Source organism: Lolium rigidum, chromosome 3 (genome assembly GCF_022539505.1).
Source record: "Lolium rigidum isolate FL_2022 chromosome 3, APGP_CSIRO_Lrig_0.1, whole genome shotgun sequence".
NCBI classification, from domain to species: Eukaryota; Viridiplantae; Streptophyta; class Magnoliopsida; order Poales; family Poaceae; genus Lolium; species Lolium rigidum.
This window is the reverse complement of record NC_061510.1, coordinates 281788862-281805867: the sequence shown is the minus strand read 5'-3', so window position 1 is coordinate 281805867 and position 17006 is coordinate 281788862. Positions and strand designations below refer to the sequence as shown.

The 17006-nt window shown below is 44.3% G+C and overlaps 1 protein-coding gene across 1 annotated transcript; it reads left to right on the top strand.

Annotated features, from left to right (window-relative positions):
• Positions 1-280: 280 nt before the first annotated feature.
• Positions 281-1575, top strand: LOC124699585 (F-box/kelch-repeat protein At2g44130-like). Its single transcript, XM_047231861.1, has one exon. It carries the CDS (start codon positions 351-353, stop codon positions 1443-1445), a length of 1095 nt encoding a protein of 364 aa, XP_047087817.1. The 5' UTR covers positions 281-350; the 3' UTR covers positions 1446-1575.
• The last annotated feature ends 15431 nt before the right edge of the window (positions 1576-17006 follow it).

The window sequence follows — 17006 nt, the reverse complement described above, 5'->3', positions numbered from 1 at the left end:
AACTTCTCCACAGAAAACAACACAACACCCTCTACCATAAATAAATATCTTAGATATTTCTTGTCAAAATCTAAATTTATCTAGACATATTATTAGACCAGATTTAGACTCTATTTATGGATAGATGTACTACAATAATTGTGCTGAAAAACAGCCGCTAGCAAATGCTTTAATATTGCTTTATATCATCCATTACATTATCTATCTGCCTAGCTGTCATAGAGAGAAAAATCAGTATACTATTCCAGGTAGCATCGCAGGGTTTCCTCTCTATTTAAGCACAGATAGAGGTGGTGAGCGAGCCATCCATTTCGAGAAGCAGAGTATCAGTCTCTCGAAAGAAAGTGAAAATGAGCAACTCGAAGATCCGTGTTGCAGAGTGCGAGTTCGAGCACATCGACCTCATCCCGGGGATGCCAGACGACGTCGCCGTCGACTGCCTAGCGCGCGTCCCACACGGCTCCTTCCGCTCCATGCGGCGCGTCTGCCGAGGGTGGAAGAGCGCCGCCGCCGCGCCAGATTTCGCCATGGCGCGCGCCGAGGCCGGCGCCAACGAGGATCTGGTGTACCTCCTGCAGTTCGGCAACCCGGCCGCCGGGGACGACTCCCCCAAGGACGACTCCTCGGCCTACGGCGTGGCCGTGTACAACGTCACCACAGGCGAGTGGCACCGCGAGCGCGCGGCGCCGCCGATGCCGATGTTCGCGCAGTGCGCGGCCGTGGGGACCCGCCTCGCTGTGATGGGCGGCTGGGACCCCAAGACCTTCGAGCCTGTCGCGGACGTCCACGTGCTGGACGCCGCCACCGGCGTCTGGAGGCGGGGCACGCCGATGCGGTCGGCACGGTCATTCTTCGCGTGCGCCGAGGCGGGTGGCAAGATCTACGTGGCCGGCGGCCACGACAAGCTCAAGAACGCGCTCAAGACGGCGGAGGCATACGATGCGGAGGCCGACGGCTGGGACCCTCTGCCTGACATGTCCGAGGAGCGCGACGAGTGCGACGGCATGGCCACCGTCGCCGGCGACAAGTTCATGGCCGTGAGCGGGTACCGCACGGGGCGGCAGGGCGGGTTCGAGCGCGACGCCGAGTGGTTCGACCCGGCGACCCGCGAGTGGCGCCGGCTAGAGCGCGTGCGGGCGCCGCCGTCGGCGGCGCACGTGGTGGTGCGCGGCCGGGTGTGGTGCATCGAGGGCACGGCCGTGATGGAGTGGCGCGGGGAGCGCCGAGGCTGGATCGAGGTGGGACCCTACCCGCCGGGGCTCAAGGCTGGCACGGCACGCGCGGTCGCCGTCAGCGGCGGTGAGCGCGTGGTGGTCACCGGCGCCATCGAGTCCGGCGGGCACGCGCTTTGGGTGTTCGACGTCAAGTCCAAGAGCTGGACCGTGGTGCCCCCTCCGCCGGAGTTTGCCGGCTTCGTCTTCTCTGTGGCTTCTGTCCGCGTGTGATGCATTTCGTCTTCGTCGTTGCTGCCGTTGCCGAACATCCATCTCGGGCCGACCAAGAAGACAACTACTCCTCTTCTAGAGTAAATCCCTCCTTAGAAATTTCAGTTATATGCGGCCATAGGAAACAATTTGCTGGAAAAGCAAGGAGTTGTCGGCAATTCGCGCTGGAAAATCAAGGAATATTCATGATGCAGTCATCGATCTCAGTCTGCAGATGGCGGGGATGGATACTGCCTTGAAGTTGAAGCACTGAAGTGAGCAGTCAGTTACTACCTCGGGTTTCATACACATCTGCTCCTCCAGGTTTATGGTCTGGTGTCCACATCAGAGCAAGTCAACAACACAACACCATGGCAGCTCACAGAAACCATTGTGCCAATTATAGCGAGTATGAAGACTGAGCATTAAAAGATGGGCGCAATTTCTGTAATCTATTACTCTAGACTTTATTTCCCTATATTTGATGGTGATAATCAAGTCGAGTGGAGGTGGCAATGAGAAAAATACTTTCAAATGACTGCTACACCTGATGAGTACAAACTATCCCTAGATCAGATGTGTATCATTGGTAGAGCTAATGTAATGTATGGTTGCGAAGGTAACAGATCCCGTTGACGCATTTTTTTTTTTGCCATTTTTTTCATTTATGATATAACCATTTATATGCCGAAAATAAGTATAAAAGATAAGAAAATAGCCCTAGCTCTCAATGGTGCCGCCATGACTGCCTACTTGTCGTCGTCAATGAGGTCGATATAGACTGGAGGCACCCAAGGCCACAACCAATATAGAGGTTGTTGATGCGCCGGAGGTGGTGCTGGTGCAGGAGGAAGTGGTGCTGGTATGGGAGGAGGCGGCGAAGGGGTCGGTGGACTCCCGCGGACCAGCGCGGAGGCCCGCAGTTGGACGGCGAGGCCATCCCACTGAGCGAGGTCCTCGAGCTCGCTATTGCCGATGGACATCTTCATGGCCTCGCCCTTCTTGAGGTTCGGTGGTTGGAGTTCGGCTCCCGATTGAAGAAGGCGATGTCGCCTAGGTAAACCGTGCCGCGAGCGGCTCCTAGGTCCTGAAGGTGGACCAGCCAGGTTGTTGTGTAGATCCGGTGGGAGGAAGACAACGGCGGATCTCGTACACCCGTTGGCGTCCCTTGAGCGGCACCGAAGGCACCGGGATACGACGGTAGTTGAGGTACCAGCCACTGCTCGGCAGGACCACGTCCGGCTAAGGGACCGGCCATTTCTCCTCGAACAGCCGGTGGGCGAGTTCCATCGGCATGTACCGGCGGTTGCGTTGGGTTTTCTCACTATTGGCGCCAAGAGGATCCAGCCTCGCCGTCGTGTTTTGTTTTGCGGAGCGGCTAGCCCTTTCCCATGACTATATTGGTAGAGCTTGGTTGTAGGCGAGGTGTGCTAGACTAGGCCCCTTTAAAAGGTCGAGAGCCGCAACTCGCGGGCCCAAGCCCTGCCCGAACCAACACTGGCGCACGTGGAGGCAGGAGAACGCCATTAACACATCGCGAGGAACTGAACTGTCTCCACATCCATTATTAACTAACGGGTCCGAATGACAACAAGGCCCACACGTAAGCTGACCGCGATGCGTCCGTGCAAACCCATTCGGGTACAAATTTGGATCATGTTTACGTCTAGGTGAATAATCTAGTTAGTTTGAGTTAGATCGCTAGGCTGGATATTAGACCCATTTTTTGGGCGCGTTAATGCAAAGGTCTCTTTACCTCCGTTTGCGTTGGGATGCTGAAAATACTCTAATATGATGCCCAATTTGAAGCCTAGCTCGTTGCAACAGTTGCAGCGGAAAACTCTTAACATTTCTGAAGAACGATTTGTTTCATGCTTGTCGAGCATTCAAGCCTTCTAGAGCCACTGAAATGTTATCAAAACATGTAAGACTACACGTGGAGTTCAGCTCAGAAATAGAAGGCGAAGGAGGACCCGTCGTCATGAACTCGGTGTCCCGTACACAGCAGACAAAACGGCCGCTTCAGATATGCGTCGAGATTTAGGCGCTAGTTTTGCCGAGATCGGTGACGTCGACGTGCTTTGTCATCAGATCGTTGTGCATAAACGATTCCGAGGATTTTCCTTTGGATTTGGCCTACAAGCCATTAGGTCCATTCGCTCGTGGCAGGCAGGACGGCTGCTGTCCACCATGGCCGATTTTTCTCGTTTGAAACACTTCTATAAGTACAAGACGCCAGATAACATCGCTTGCTTTCTTCTATAAAGATCTGGTATGCTATTGCCGTACCATCGAAAAAAAGAAACACTTCTATATGACTATATGCAAAGCATGGCACCTCTACCTCTGTCATTCTAGGCTCCTATGACGATGTTGACGGCTGGTTAGTCAAGAAGACCGAGAAAAACAATTCCCTCTGTCTGTGCGATGTTATCTAAGCTAACTTTACATGCTTTCTAGTTGATGAATATCGTTCTTGGATTATTATTTATTAATTTTATTTTACAAAGAACAGATAAAGAGCATACATCAAATATATGTGAAGCTTCCACACAATTAAGGAACAACAATGGCTGAACATCATCTTAACTGCGTCTTATGCCCGGAAACAACATAATCTCTTCATCAGCTAGAAACTGGAAACATGTCACATACCCTAGGATGACCTCCATCATCTAGCCCCCGGGGAAGACAGAGGCGCTGCCCCAACATTCTTGGATATGCTAGCTAGGATTTTTCTTTTAAGAAATGGAAGGACACGATTATCTTTTCATACATGAATTGTATACGGTTGTATTCTGATGATCCTCCGTCGTCGATCAGCTCGAAACTTGTCACTGCAGGCTCTCTGTTGTTATGTTTTTTCAGCCGTTGAAGTGTTTCTAGAAGGCAGGCAAAAAAGGTATGGTCATGTGGGTGGCATGCTACTTGCAGATTGTGACCTAGCCAGAGTTTTGTTGCGTGTGCTTTTTCAGTTGCTTAAGATGCGCCACATTGGAGTTTTGTCAGGATATTTCTATATATGAAGCAGAGTGAGAGCATCTCCAGCCGCGTCCCCCAAAGCGTCCCCCAAAGGGATTTGGGGCGCGCCGGACAGAAAATGCGTTCCAGCCGCGTCCCCCAAAGCCCATTTTTGTCCGGCGCGCTCCTATTCGGCGCCCCGAGCCCGTCCCCGTCCCACAGGGGACGCACCGGGCACGCCGGACACAACGAAATGAGAGGCGGGGAGGCGCGGGCCCGACACGTCAGCGGCACGGAAGCTTAGCCGCCGCCTACGTAGCGACGGTGCAGTTCCCGGGAAGCGGAACCGTTGCATTGGCAACCGCGTCGACGACGCGGCAACCGCCGGAATGGAGTCGGGACTCCTCGGAAGAGCAACCGCTGCACTTTTCGACTTCTGCGCCGCCGTCCCGCGCTCAATATAAGACCCGTACGTCGGCGCTTTTGGATCTTCACCGGCCGCATCCGACACCTCCAACGACGATGAGCTACATCTCCGAGCTCCCGTCCGACACCTCCAGCGAGGGAAAGCCTGCTGGATGGCGCCATTGGTGGGAGAAAGCTCCGACGCCCAGCAGCGGCGACGATTCCCTCCCGCCACTTGACAGCGCGGAGGAATGGCTGGGCATGGAGGAGGACGCGGAGGAACAAGGGTCAGAGGAGGCGGCGGTGGCCCGTGCGAAGGCGGAGGCGGACGCGAAGGCCAATACCGCCAAGGCCAAGGCGCAGCCGGCGAGCACCGGCGACAACGAGGAGGACTCCGACGCGTCGGCCGACACCGCCTCTTCGGAAGAGGTGACGAGCAGGAAGCGCCACCGTGATGACGACGACGAGGCAGGGCCATCATCGAAGAAGAAGAAGTAGTAGTTTAAAATAATTTATATGTAATTTAGTTATGTTTTTCGAAGTTTTATATGTATTTTGTTTATGTTGAACCGATTTAAATATTAGTAAAGAGTTTTATTCTATCTATTTAAATTTTGGGGGCGGCGTTTGGGGGACGCGACTGGGGAGCGACGTCCCCCAAACGCGGCACCAATGAAATACGTCCCCCAAACGCTCAATCCGGCGCGCTTTGGGGGACCTTTTGGGGGACGCGGCTGGAGATGCTCTGAGACCCTCCGGCGCATGCACTTTCTGTGTGCTGGAAGTTTTTGATTGTTTCGTGCGTGTCTACCGTTCAGGATGGGTACCTTCTCTGTTGAAATGCTTCTAGAAGCACGTTAAACAGGACAGCAATGGAGCCTTTGTACCAGCTTAGACTAGACGGTGGATGGACGAGTCAGGTACTCAGGTGACATGATCAGTTTCAGTACATGCATGCAATGGGATTGGAGTTAGTTAGAGTTAGAACTTGTCTAGCAGATTTTGAAAAAGTGTAATACTGTATTGGTACTCCTCCCTTTTTATTTAATTACTTCAAGTTTTGATATCAGTCAAAGTCAAATTTAACAAAATTCTCCAATTTTTTTTATATAATTAGTGCTCCTCCGTTTTTATTTAATTACTTCGCATTTTGAGTTCACTCAAAGTCAAATTTTATAAAATGTTCCAGAAAATATATAAAACAAATATCAATTAACATCCATAATACCAAAACCATAAAATATGAAAATATAGTTTATGATGATTCTAATACCATAGATTTTATATTTATGATGTTGATATTTTTTAAAATATTTGGTCAAGATTTAGAAAATTTGACTTTAACTAAACCCAGAACATGAAATAAATAAAAAAAAAGTACTCTGATATCATACCCACAATGAGAATATCATAGAAAATATCATGCATTTCATGAATGTACAAAGCCAATATGTCACTCCAATTAATGACGAGATATATTGAAAGGTACCATAAAACACGTAGAACTAGAAAATAAATAATAAATAGTTCATGTGCATAATTTTGCATTGAGATTCTGCAAATCAATCGCATAAGAAGATTATGATACTACTACATGATACCACTTGTATTCACATTTAGCATCATACGCATGATACTATATATCCATTGTAACTAGTCTATGGTGCGACAAAGCATAAGGGTGGTCCTTTATTTTTGTTTATTGAATCAAATATAAATTGCTCGCATCCTGACAAATGACAAGGAATGGCAGATTAGGGCATGAGCAATGGAGGCAGCTGTCCAACTAGGCTTGGATAAAACTTTTGACATATGCATGCTATGTGATGGTCCCATTAATATATCTTTCTCTCAAAAGCTGATTTGGTTTTCTATTTCTCTCTCACATTTTCACTCAGTTTTCACTTTATGGCTGAAGAGGCTACCTCCTCATCCGAACCTACTTTGGACCACCCGAACCTAACTAAAGTTGTGAGGCAGTATCTCTAGAGCAGTGCATTGGGCATGCCCTTAACTTTGCCTAGCAAACGGTGTGCTATCATAATCGCTTGAAGGATACCTGGAATCTAAATTCTTCTGGGTTATTTGGTCCCTGGTTTCTGATTGTGCGAGTTATTTTAGAAGCTGTATACAGTGCCTCAATGTGGAGACAAAAGTTCCAGATGTTGACACCATATCGTTTCATGGTTACACTGACATTTTTTTGTGTTTGCTGGGCGTAATATGTGGGACCCTAATTTGGGTTTGTGTTCATCAAATGAAGGTAAACGACACATATACCCAGTCATCTAGATAAGCCGCATGCCAAGGACCAAACTCCATTAGCCGCCTTACTTTTTCAATATAACTAGCAATGTGGCCCTCGCAAATGCGAGGGCAACATCTTTATTGGTCTTAGAGTGTTTGGAAAACAATCTCATCGTTTCCTGAATGTTCATATTACGGGCAACATAATAATGATGTTATGTAATCAGGGCGTATATATACTGCGGTACATAAAATATGGCTTGTATAGTTATGTTTTTTATATCTTCCAAAATCCTAAACATTATATCTTCATTGTTCCGCAAGACTTTATAATTATTTTGTCCAAAATATATAGTGCCATCAAAGTATATCATATACTATATGCCCAATTCGAACGTGCATACAAATAATTTAATGTGACAGAATGTACAAAATTAATGTTTACGTAACATTTTCTATCTTTAAATCCTAAGATGGACGCACCAAATAATTTTAGTAGATGTGGATTAACGTGGTGTCTCTATTTTAAACCTCTGCATTTGGACATTGTCTTATATAAATATTTTTTGATGGTCATTTTTTCACCAACGTGATAGGTCGTACATATTGCAGTATACGTAATTAAGTTTTCTGATTTAAAATATTAACCGATATAATTAAGTTAGATGGATCCTATATTTTTTGGTACATACGGCCAGCGGCCTTGTCTTTTATAAACAGATCGGCGTTCATTTTCTAGTTTCCGATATAATTATGATAGACCGATCAGTCTTTTATAAACAGATCAGCTTTCATTTCCTAGTTTCCGTTATAATTACGATAGACCGATCAATCTTTTATAAATAGATCGGCGTTCATTTCCTAGTTTCCGTTATAATTACGTACGATAGACCGATAAAAAAAATTGGTACATGTAGACATTGTCTTGTGCACACAGAATATTCATTACTTAACTTTGTTAAATACGGACACGTCTTTTTCTTTTTTGAGCTGAATCTGAACACATCAAGCCAAACAAATAAGCCAGTAATTGATAGTCTCTTATAAGAAAAAATAGTCCATAGGGAATCCTTGAGTAGTACGGATGTACCAAAGGAAACTCTATAATATAAGAGTCCATGTCCACTACGTGCAATACTTTTATTGTCTAATTTGTTCAATCTGACCACATCAAGCCAATCAAATTAGCCAGATCTCCAAAAAAATCCAGCGATTGATAGTCACCGTTAAGAAAATAAAATAACAATCGGTAGGAAGTCCTTGAATAATACGAATGTGCCAAAGAAAAAATCAATAATATAAGATTCCATGCCCACTACGTGCAATACTTACGTACAAAGATGCCTATTTGGCTATTTCAAAAGTAATCAGTATGGGATATGCCTAATTCGAGCGTGCATACAAATAATTTAACGTGACAGGGTGTACACACTTAATGTTTACGTAACTCTTTCTAACTTTAAATCTTAACCGTTATATTTAAGATGGACGAACCAAATAATTATAGTAGATGTGGATTAATGTGGTGTCTCTATTTTAAACCTCTGTATTTTGCTTTTAGTATATAATAGATGACATATTGACATGGAAGTACTAAATTGCGATGATTCAGATTCACTTTAAATCTTATCGCTTCTAACTTCTTTAGTTGTGGCTGCACCGGTGAATATATAACAAATTATAAAGAACAAAACCTGTAGAAACCAGAACGTACAAATAGTAAGTACAAGAAATTAATGGCATCGTATATCTCCTTCCGCACCGATAGTGCCACGATGAGGACTTTAACGTTAGCTATCAGTAGAAAATAGGGCTTTCCTCACCGGTTTAATTACGAACGGGACAAATAGGCCGCATTAGTCCCGGTTTGAACGGCGCTGGGCCACGCAACTCTCTAGTCTCAATTTGTCCGCAACCCTTTAGTTCTGGTTGGTATTACCAACTGGGACTAAAGGGGTTGTCGCGCAGCGTGGCAGACCTAGAGACCCTTTAGTCCTAGTTGGTATTGCCAACTAGGACTAAAGGGGCCATCTCTATATATATGCCCTTCCCTGTTCAAGCTTGTGAGCCACACTTAGCTTTTTTCACTTCTTAGCATAATAGGTGTATGTTGCTCTGCTCTCATTTCTTATGCACAAGAGGTGCTCGATTAAATGCCTAAGAGCATTTGTCACTTGAGTTCACATAAAACAAATGCAATATGAATTGTCCGAGCCACACTTAAGTTTTCTCCTCTTTTTTTTCCTTCTCGATTGAGGTTAAAAACTTTATCCTTTCATCCATCATTGATAAAATACATATGTGTGTATATATACATCACTTCACTATTCATGATGTTCTGTAATGTTTTTTGATAAGCTTAATTATATAATGTAGATGAATCGGCAATGGATGTGATCAACGCCATAACGAGTTCACTGCAGGCCTAAAAAAATATCCGTGTGGCTGAGGAAAACAAACGGGGTGGTTTTAAGTATTGTCCATGTGTGAACTCTCAAAATAAGATAGATTAATCTTCCTCGAAAACCCTTCACACCCACCTGATGCGGTCTGGTTTCATACCCAACTACAATTATTGGACCAAGCACAGAGAAAGAGGGGTTATGATGGAAGACAATGAACAAGAAGAGGATGATACCAACTATCCCATGTTCCCTGAATACGGTGATACTGCAACGGGGGAAGTAGAAGATCAGGAGGCATCATATGAGCCCGCTGATAATCTTGGTCGGGCCATTGCTGATCAAAGAGAGACTGTAAAACTGAAAAGGAAAGGTTGAAGTTCGAGCAAATGTTAGAGGATCACAACAAATTATTGTACACAACTTGCGAAGATGGCCAGAAAAATCTAGGTAGCACACTGGAATTGTTGCAATGGAAGGCAGAGAACGGTGTGACTGACTCGTGATTTGAAAAGTTGGTGCAAATAATTAAGAAGCAGCTTCCGAGGGGTAACGAATTGCCCACCAGTACGTATGAAGCGAAGAAGGTTGTCTGTTCTCTAGGATTAGACGTGCAGAAGATACATGCATGCATTAATGACAACATCCTCTACCGCGGTGTGTACGAGAATTTGGATGCATGCTCGGTATGCACTGCATTGCGGTATAAGATCAGACGAGATGACCCTGATGATGTTGAGGGCGAGCGCCCTAGGAAGAGGGTTCCTGCCAAGATTATGTGGTATGCACCTATAATACCACAGTTGGAATGTTTTTTCAGAAATAAAGAGCATGCCAGATTGTTGCCACTAGTGGAAAATAGGGCTTCCGTGGGAGCCATTTGTCGCGGGCGCGCCTGCACCCGCGACAAATGGGGTGGCCACGTCGCTCCGAATACGGCAGAGGCTTTTGTCGCGGCCTTTTGTCGCGGGCCGCATTACAACCCGCGACAAAAGGGGTCGGAGCGACGTGGCCACCCCTTTTGTCGCGGGTCGTAATACGGCCCGCGACAAAATGTCCATGCCTATATATATAGAAGCAGCCAGCCACCCCCCACCTCATTTTTTCCTTGGTGGTGAAGGTGGAGGTGTATGCTAGCTCATTTTTTCTACATGTGCACAAGAGGTGTTTGATGGAATGCTTGTGGGAGGGATGCCACTTGGTTTTATTTGATAAGATTTCTCCTCTTTTTGATCCTAAAAGGTTAGCAACTATTTTCTCGACTATATATATATGCATAGTCCGTACAATACTAATTTTAGCAAGGTGATTGCATCCGATACATATATAATTGTACTTATGATGCAGATGAGTCATCCATGGATGTACGGTAACCGATGTGCTCCCGCTTTGAGAGAGGGCGTGAATTCTTTCCTCGCTTGTGGCCGAGGCCAACAAGTCGAAGCAAGGTTTTATGTGCTGTCCATGTCTAAAATGTAAGAACGAGAAGGATTACTCTTGCTCAAGAGACATTAAGAGCCACCCGCTTCGGTTTGGATTCATGTCCAGCTATAATGTTTGGACCAAGCACGGAGAAGAAGGGGTTATGATGGAAGACAGCGATGAAGAAGAAGATAATGATGACAAGTACCGATCTATGTTCTCTCGAATGCTTTGATACCGCAATGGACGACAATGAAGAAGAAGGAGGTGAAGAACAGGCATCGATGATCCCGTTGATGATGATCTTCGTCGGGCCATTTCGATGCAAGAAGAGACCGTGGCACGGATAAGGAGAGGTTGCGAGCTCGACAAGATGTTAGAGGACCACCACAAATTGTTGTACCTAGAGTTGTGAAGATGGGCATAGAAAGCCGGGTAGCATATTGGAATTGCTGAAATGGAAGGCAGGAGGTCGGTGTGACCGACTCGGGATTTGAGAAATTGATGATAATATTAAAGAAGTCTGTTTCCAAGAAATAATGAATTGCCCGTCGATACATATGAAGCAAAGAAGCTTGTCTCGCCCTCTAGGATTAGATGTGCAGAAGATGCATGCATGCATTAATGACTCGTATCCTCTACCGCGGTGAGAAGTACGAGAATTTGAATAAATGTCCGATATGTGGTGCATTGCGGTATAAGATCAGAAAAGATGACCCCGGTGATGTTGAGGGCGAGCCACCCAGGAAGAGGGTTCCTGCGAAGGTGATGTGGTATGCTCCAATAATACCACGGTTGAAACGTTTGTTCGAAACAAAGAGCATGCCAAGTTGTTGCGATGGCACATGGAAGAACGTAAGAAAGACGCGATGTTGAGGCACCCCTCTGATGGTCGGCAGTGGAGAAACATCGGGAGAGAGTTCCCGGATTTTGCAGGTGAGGCAAGGAACTTATACTTTGGTCTAAGTACAGATGGCATGAATCCTTTTGGAGAGCAGAGCTGCAGTCACAACACCTGGCCCGTGACTCTATGTATCTACAACCTTCCTCCTTGGTTGTGCATGAAGCGGAAGTTCATTATGATGCCAGTGCTTATCCAAGGCCCAAAGCAACCGGGCAACGACATTGATGTGTACCTAAGGCCATTAGTCGATGAACTTTTGGAGTTGTGGGCCAAACCAGGTGTACGTGTGTGGGATGAGCACACGGAGCAAGAATTTGACCTACGAGCGTTGCTATTCGTAACCATCAATGATTGGCATGCTCTCAGTAACATTTCAGGACAGACGAACAAAGGATACAATGCATGCACACACTGTTTAGATGAGACTGAAAGTAAATATTTGGGAAAAAGAAGAAAAGTTGTGTACCCGTTCAATCGTCGTTTCCTTCCACGCAAGCATCCCTTAAGGAAAAAAGGCAAGCATTTCGATGGCGAGGCAGACCGCCGTCCGAAGCCTATCCCCCGTAGTGGTGCTGATATATTTGACATGGTCAAGGATTTAAATGTTATCTTTGGAAAGGGTCCAGGCGGTCGACTCGTTCCGAAAGACGATGACGGACACGCGCCCATGTGGAAGAAGAAATCTATTTTTTGGGAGCTAGAATATTGTAAAGTCCTGGAAGTCCGCTCTGCAATCGACGTGATGCACCGGACCAAGAATCTTTGTGTGAATATTCTAGGTTTTCTGGGCGTGTATGGAAAGACAAAAGATACACCAGAAGCACGGGAGGACCAGGAACGTCATAAAGGACGAAACGGCAATCATCCAGGGAAGTTTGTAGGGCCTGCCGCCTATGCTCTTACCAAACAAGAGAAGGAGATCTTTTTTGAAGCCCTATTCAGTATCAAGGTTCCGTCTGGTTTCTCGTCGAATATAAAGGGGATAGTAAATATGAAGGAGAAAAAATTCCAGAACCTGAAGTCCCATGACTGTCACGTGCTTGTGACACAATTGCTTCCGGTTACATTGAGGGGACTTCTACCAGAAAATGTTCGACTAGCCATTGTGAAGATATGTGCATTCCTCAACGCAATTTCTCAGAAGGTAATGGATCCAGAAACTTTGTCAGGATTACAAGAAGATGTGGTCGAATGTCTTGTCAGCTTCGAGTTGTTGTTCCCACCATTCTTCTTCAATATTATGACGCACCTCCTCGTTCACCTAGTTGAAGAGATTAGAATTCTCGGTCCTGTATTTCTACACAATATGTTCCCCTTCGAGAGGTTCATGGGAGTCTTAAAGAAACTAGATGACCCGGTGCGCCCCGGCGCACAGGCAAATGCAAGATATTACTATAACAATATGTTACACGATGCTTATGTTTGTTTAGTTGTCTAAGAATTCAGTAGGTCTTTGAAAGCCCTTAAGTCTATATAGGCAATATTTTTTAAAGAACATAAAAACATAAGTTTGTCGACCGATGTCCGTTTAGTTTTCCAAGAATTGCCCCGGCGCAAATGAAAACGCAAGACATTTATAACCTTAAATTTATCAATGTTGTCATATATGACTGAGATTACTGGCTTTAAACGGCGAGACACATGCGAAGTCCTCCGTTAGCTACCCATACATTGGTACTAAGGAAAGCAGTTAGACTGATAGTCTACTCCGTCCCGTGCATATGCTATAGAACCAGCAAAGCATATGCTGATGGCATGTGTGTGAAAAGAACATCAGATATACACGAAAAAATTGCGATTAAGGAGCTTTTCATTCCATAGCAATAGAGTTGCAATCAACAGAAAGGCAATTACAGATAAAATCAGGTCTATATTCAGTCCAAATGTACCTTCTCCTTTCAGTAACAGTGAGCACAGACATGTGCGGCGACATTGCATGCTCTTCAAATAAAAACAATAGGGAACCAAGAAAAACCGTTGCTAAGCTCCACTACATCATAGAGAATAGGTGCAATTTCTGAACGCTTAAAGTTACCATTGTTCAGCAGCTTTGACAGCATCAGAGAATCAGTTTCAATAATCACTTTCTGAAACTTCTTATCCCTGGCCAGAATCACACCTCGAATAGCATGAGCCTCCATAGAGAGGGCATTAGCTGCGTTTGGGTAGAATCGGCCCTGGTGATCACAAGCAATGGATCCATAGGCCGCTTCCCCGGGCCCAGAACTGAAAGCCCCATCACCATTTGTTTTTGTCCAGCCAACAATAGGAGGGTGCCAAAAGGTTGTGATTTTAAGCCATGCTTGAGACCTGCATTCTATAGATTATATGAAATGTCAAGATCATATGCAATGTCAATTATAGACATTATAGAGGACTCGGAATAGCATATGAGAATACGCCATAGATTTGGTACTGAAATTATAATTAGTACAAATCAATTAAGCTAAAGAACTCACCAAAAAATATTGATTCTATTTTTCTTAACCTGTTATTAACTCTTAAGAAAGATAAATCATACAAAGCTCCTAAAGCTATGAAGCTGACTACATGCCATAACAGCATTGCCTTATAGAGGGATTCATTCAAAGTTAAAAAATTCACAAAATGTACAAATCAAAAAATCATGAAGGGACGCATGTCCCAGGTAAATTTAACCACATCAACACGACCCGAAAACCATCGGTGCTCATGGAATCCCTCCTAAATCCATCAAGTCAGGAGGCGATAGTGTGCAGATAGAAGACAAGTTCAAATGGATTGTCCAGAAAAGTAATGGGCCTCACATGAACATGCTCCACGTGGTAAGATCTCAAGACCTAACCAGAAGATTTGATGAACGTATATGCCATCAAACATCGTACTTCTTGTAGGAAGAATATGGCGAGAGACAAAGAAAAACAAACGTTTTAATATTTCTAATGCAAGTAGTAGAAATTAGTTCTTTAAAAATTATACATATGGCCAGAGACAAAGAAAAACAAGTGTTTTATATTTCACTCAATCAATCATAGATGTACAAGGAAGTAAACAATCCTTATTAATTTCGAATTATGTCATTTCTGCAAGTTAAGGAGGCTATCAACACCATGAGCCAGTTTAACAAATGAAAGAGGAGGATCTAGGATATAACACATTGATGACCCATCATTGTTGTGCTCAATGCCTCGCGTGGCCCTGGGTAGCGGTGGCATTCTGCTGCATGTAGAATAATGATTACAACCAAGGAAAATATACAGCTTCTTGTCATTCCTTTATGTTTAAACACAATTATACATCCAAATTTTGACAAAGTTGAGACATTTTTGGTAGGACGGATGTAGTAGTTCAAAAACCATAAGCATTAGAGAGACAATAAAAAAAAAGTCGATCTAACATTGATGAAGTGTAGCTGTATACTAAAACTGCAAGTATGTTACATTCGGTATAATATCAACACATCAAAGGCAACATAGACAAAAGGAATAAGAAGTAACATTCTAGAAGATCGAAAAAGGCTCTAGTACTATGAAAAATAGCAGCCTGGAAAATCCTTGCTATCCTTGCAAGCAATTTGACAAGCACTTTGTATCCATAATTTCAGTAAGCTACAGACTTGAACAAATAAAAGGGGTAAAGAAACTCCACAAGAACATTTGCGGCATTCAAAACTATACATTACCACCTAAGATATGTTATATGCATTTTATGTTCTGATTCATTTGATAAACCATCATAATAAAATCAAAGACAACAGTCCAAAACAAATAATTGTTTGTAGGAAAGTTATTCAAGAACTTGAGCAATGAAAAAAAGATGCTCAACAACTCTATGATTCATTCCTCTTCTGATCAAAACTTCAGTAAGCTAGACATGAACTAATAAAAGGGGCATAGAACAACCAGAGACACAAACTTGCAACATTCAATATAATATATGACCTCCACAAAGGATATGCTATATGATGTTCTGATTCATTTGGCACACCATCATAATAAAATCAAGGAATACAGTCAAAAAAGAAATATTTGTTTCTAGGAAAGTTATTCACAAGAAATTGAGAAGTGAAAAGAAAAATAGATGCTTCGCTAGTGCTGCTCCAGGTAAACTAAGAACAAAAACACAATGAACGTCCATCAGTGTAAACACTTCCATGTTCACATAGTAGTAACATGAATAAGAGGAAGCCAATATTGCAATAGAATTTAATACGCTTTCACATGCTACTGCTAGTTTGGGAGGAACTCGGAGTAGAGGTGGTAATCTCGCCTGTACCCATTGATGGACCAGCTACTCAGTAGAATTTAATAACCGGTGATGATTAACAATAAAATTTTCACACAGAGATTACACATATGGTAATCTCGCATGTACACATTGATGGACCAGCCACTCAAGGAGCCTAGGCAAGGTCTAGCCACTGGCACGCTGGCCAGCATTTGCCCCGGCTAGATTAGTACTAACCACTGTGAGAATCTTATACTCCCTCAGTCCATAAAAGAATGTCGGGAACTTCATCTAAATTTAGATGTATTTATGTATTAAAGAGTGTCCAGTACATTCGAATTTAGACAAACTGTCAGACATCATTTTATGGACACAGGAGTATGTTCTATCTTCTGTAACAACAATACTAACATAGAGGTCGTGGTTCCCATCCAACAAACTGTAGCAACGCGCATAAGCTTCTATCACTTTACAAATCTATAGTACCTGGGGTGATTTCTGAAGGTGTTATCTTCTATCCGAAGTGAAAACACGGATACACAGCTTAATCCATTACACAAGTTTAATTCACTTGTTTGTTTTGGTTAGAGTTCTTTGTGCATATTTTTCTTCTGCCCTCTGGACCCCCACTAAGCAGCAGCGGAGCTACACAAGAAAGTTTGGGCGGGCCTGAACAAGGCGATTTAGAATGCATGACAGGGAGCACGAGGGCAGGAGAAAGCCCTCGTGTGATCATGCTCTGCATTTATTCCAATGTGGAAGTCTAAACCATCTACAAAGCCTCACAACACCTTTCGGTCTGGTACCTACTACATATTCCAGTCAGCTAAACTAAAGGCATTGTCTATTTTTAGAAGGGAAAAACACAACCATCTAATATATGGAGAAACATCAACCAGAACCTAAAGAAGTAGATAGTGTATGCTCACCAGATATAGGACCTTATGTAAAGGGAAGGCCTAAGAAGCCTAAGTATTTGAATTGTAGCAACCAGTCCACAAGTGTAGCCATATGCCTGTGCTCAAGCTGCATGTA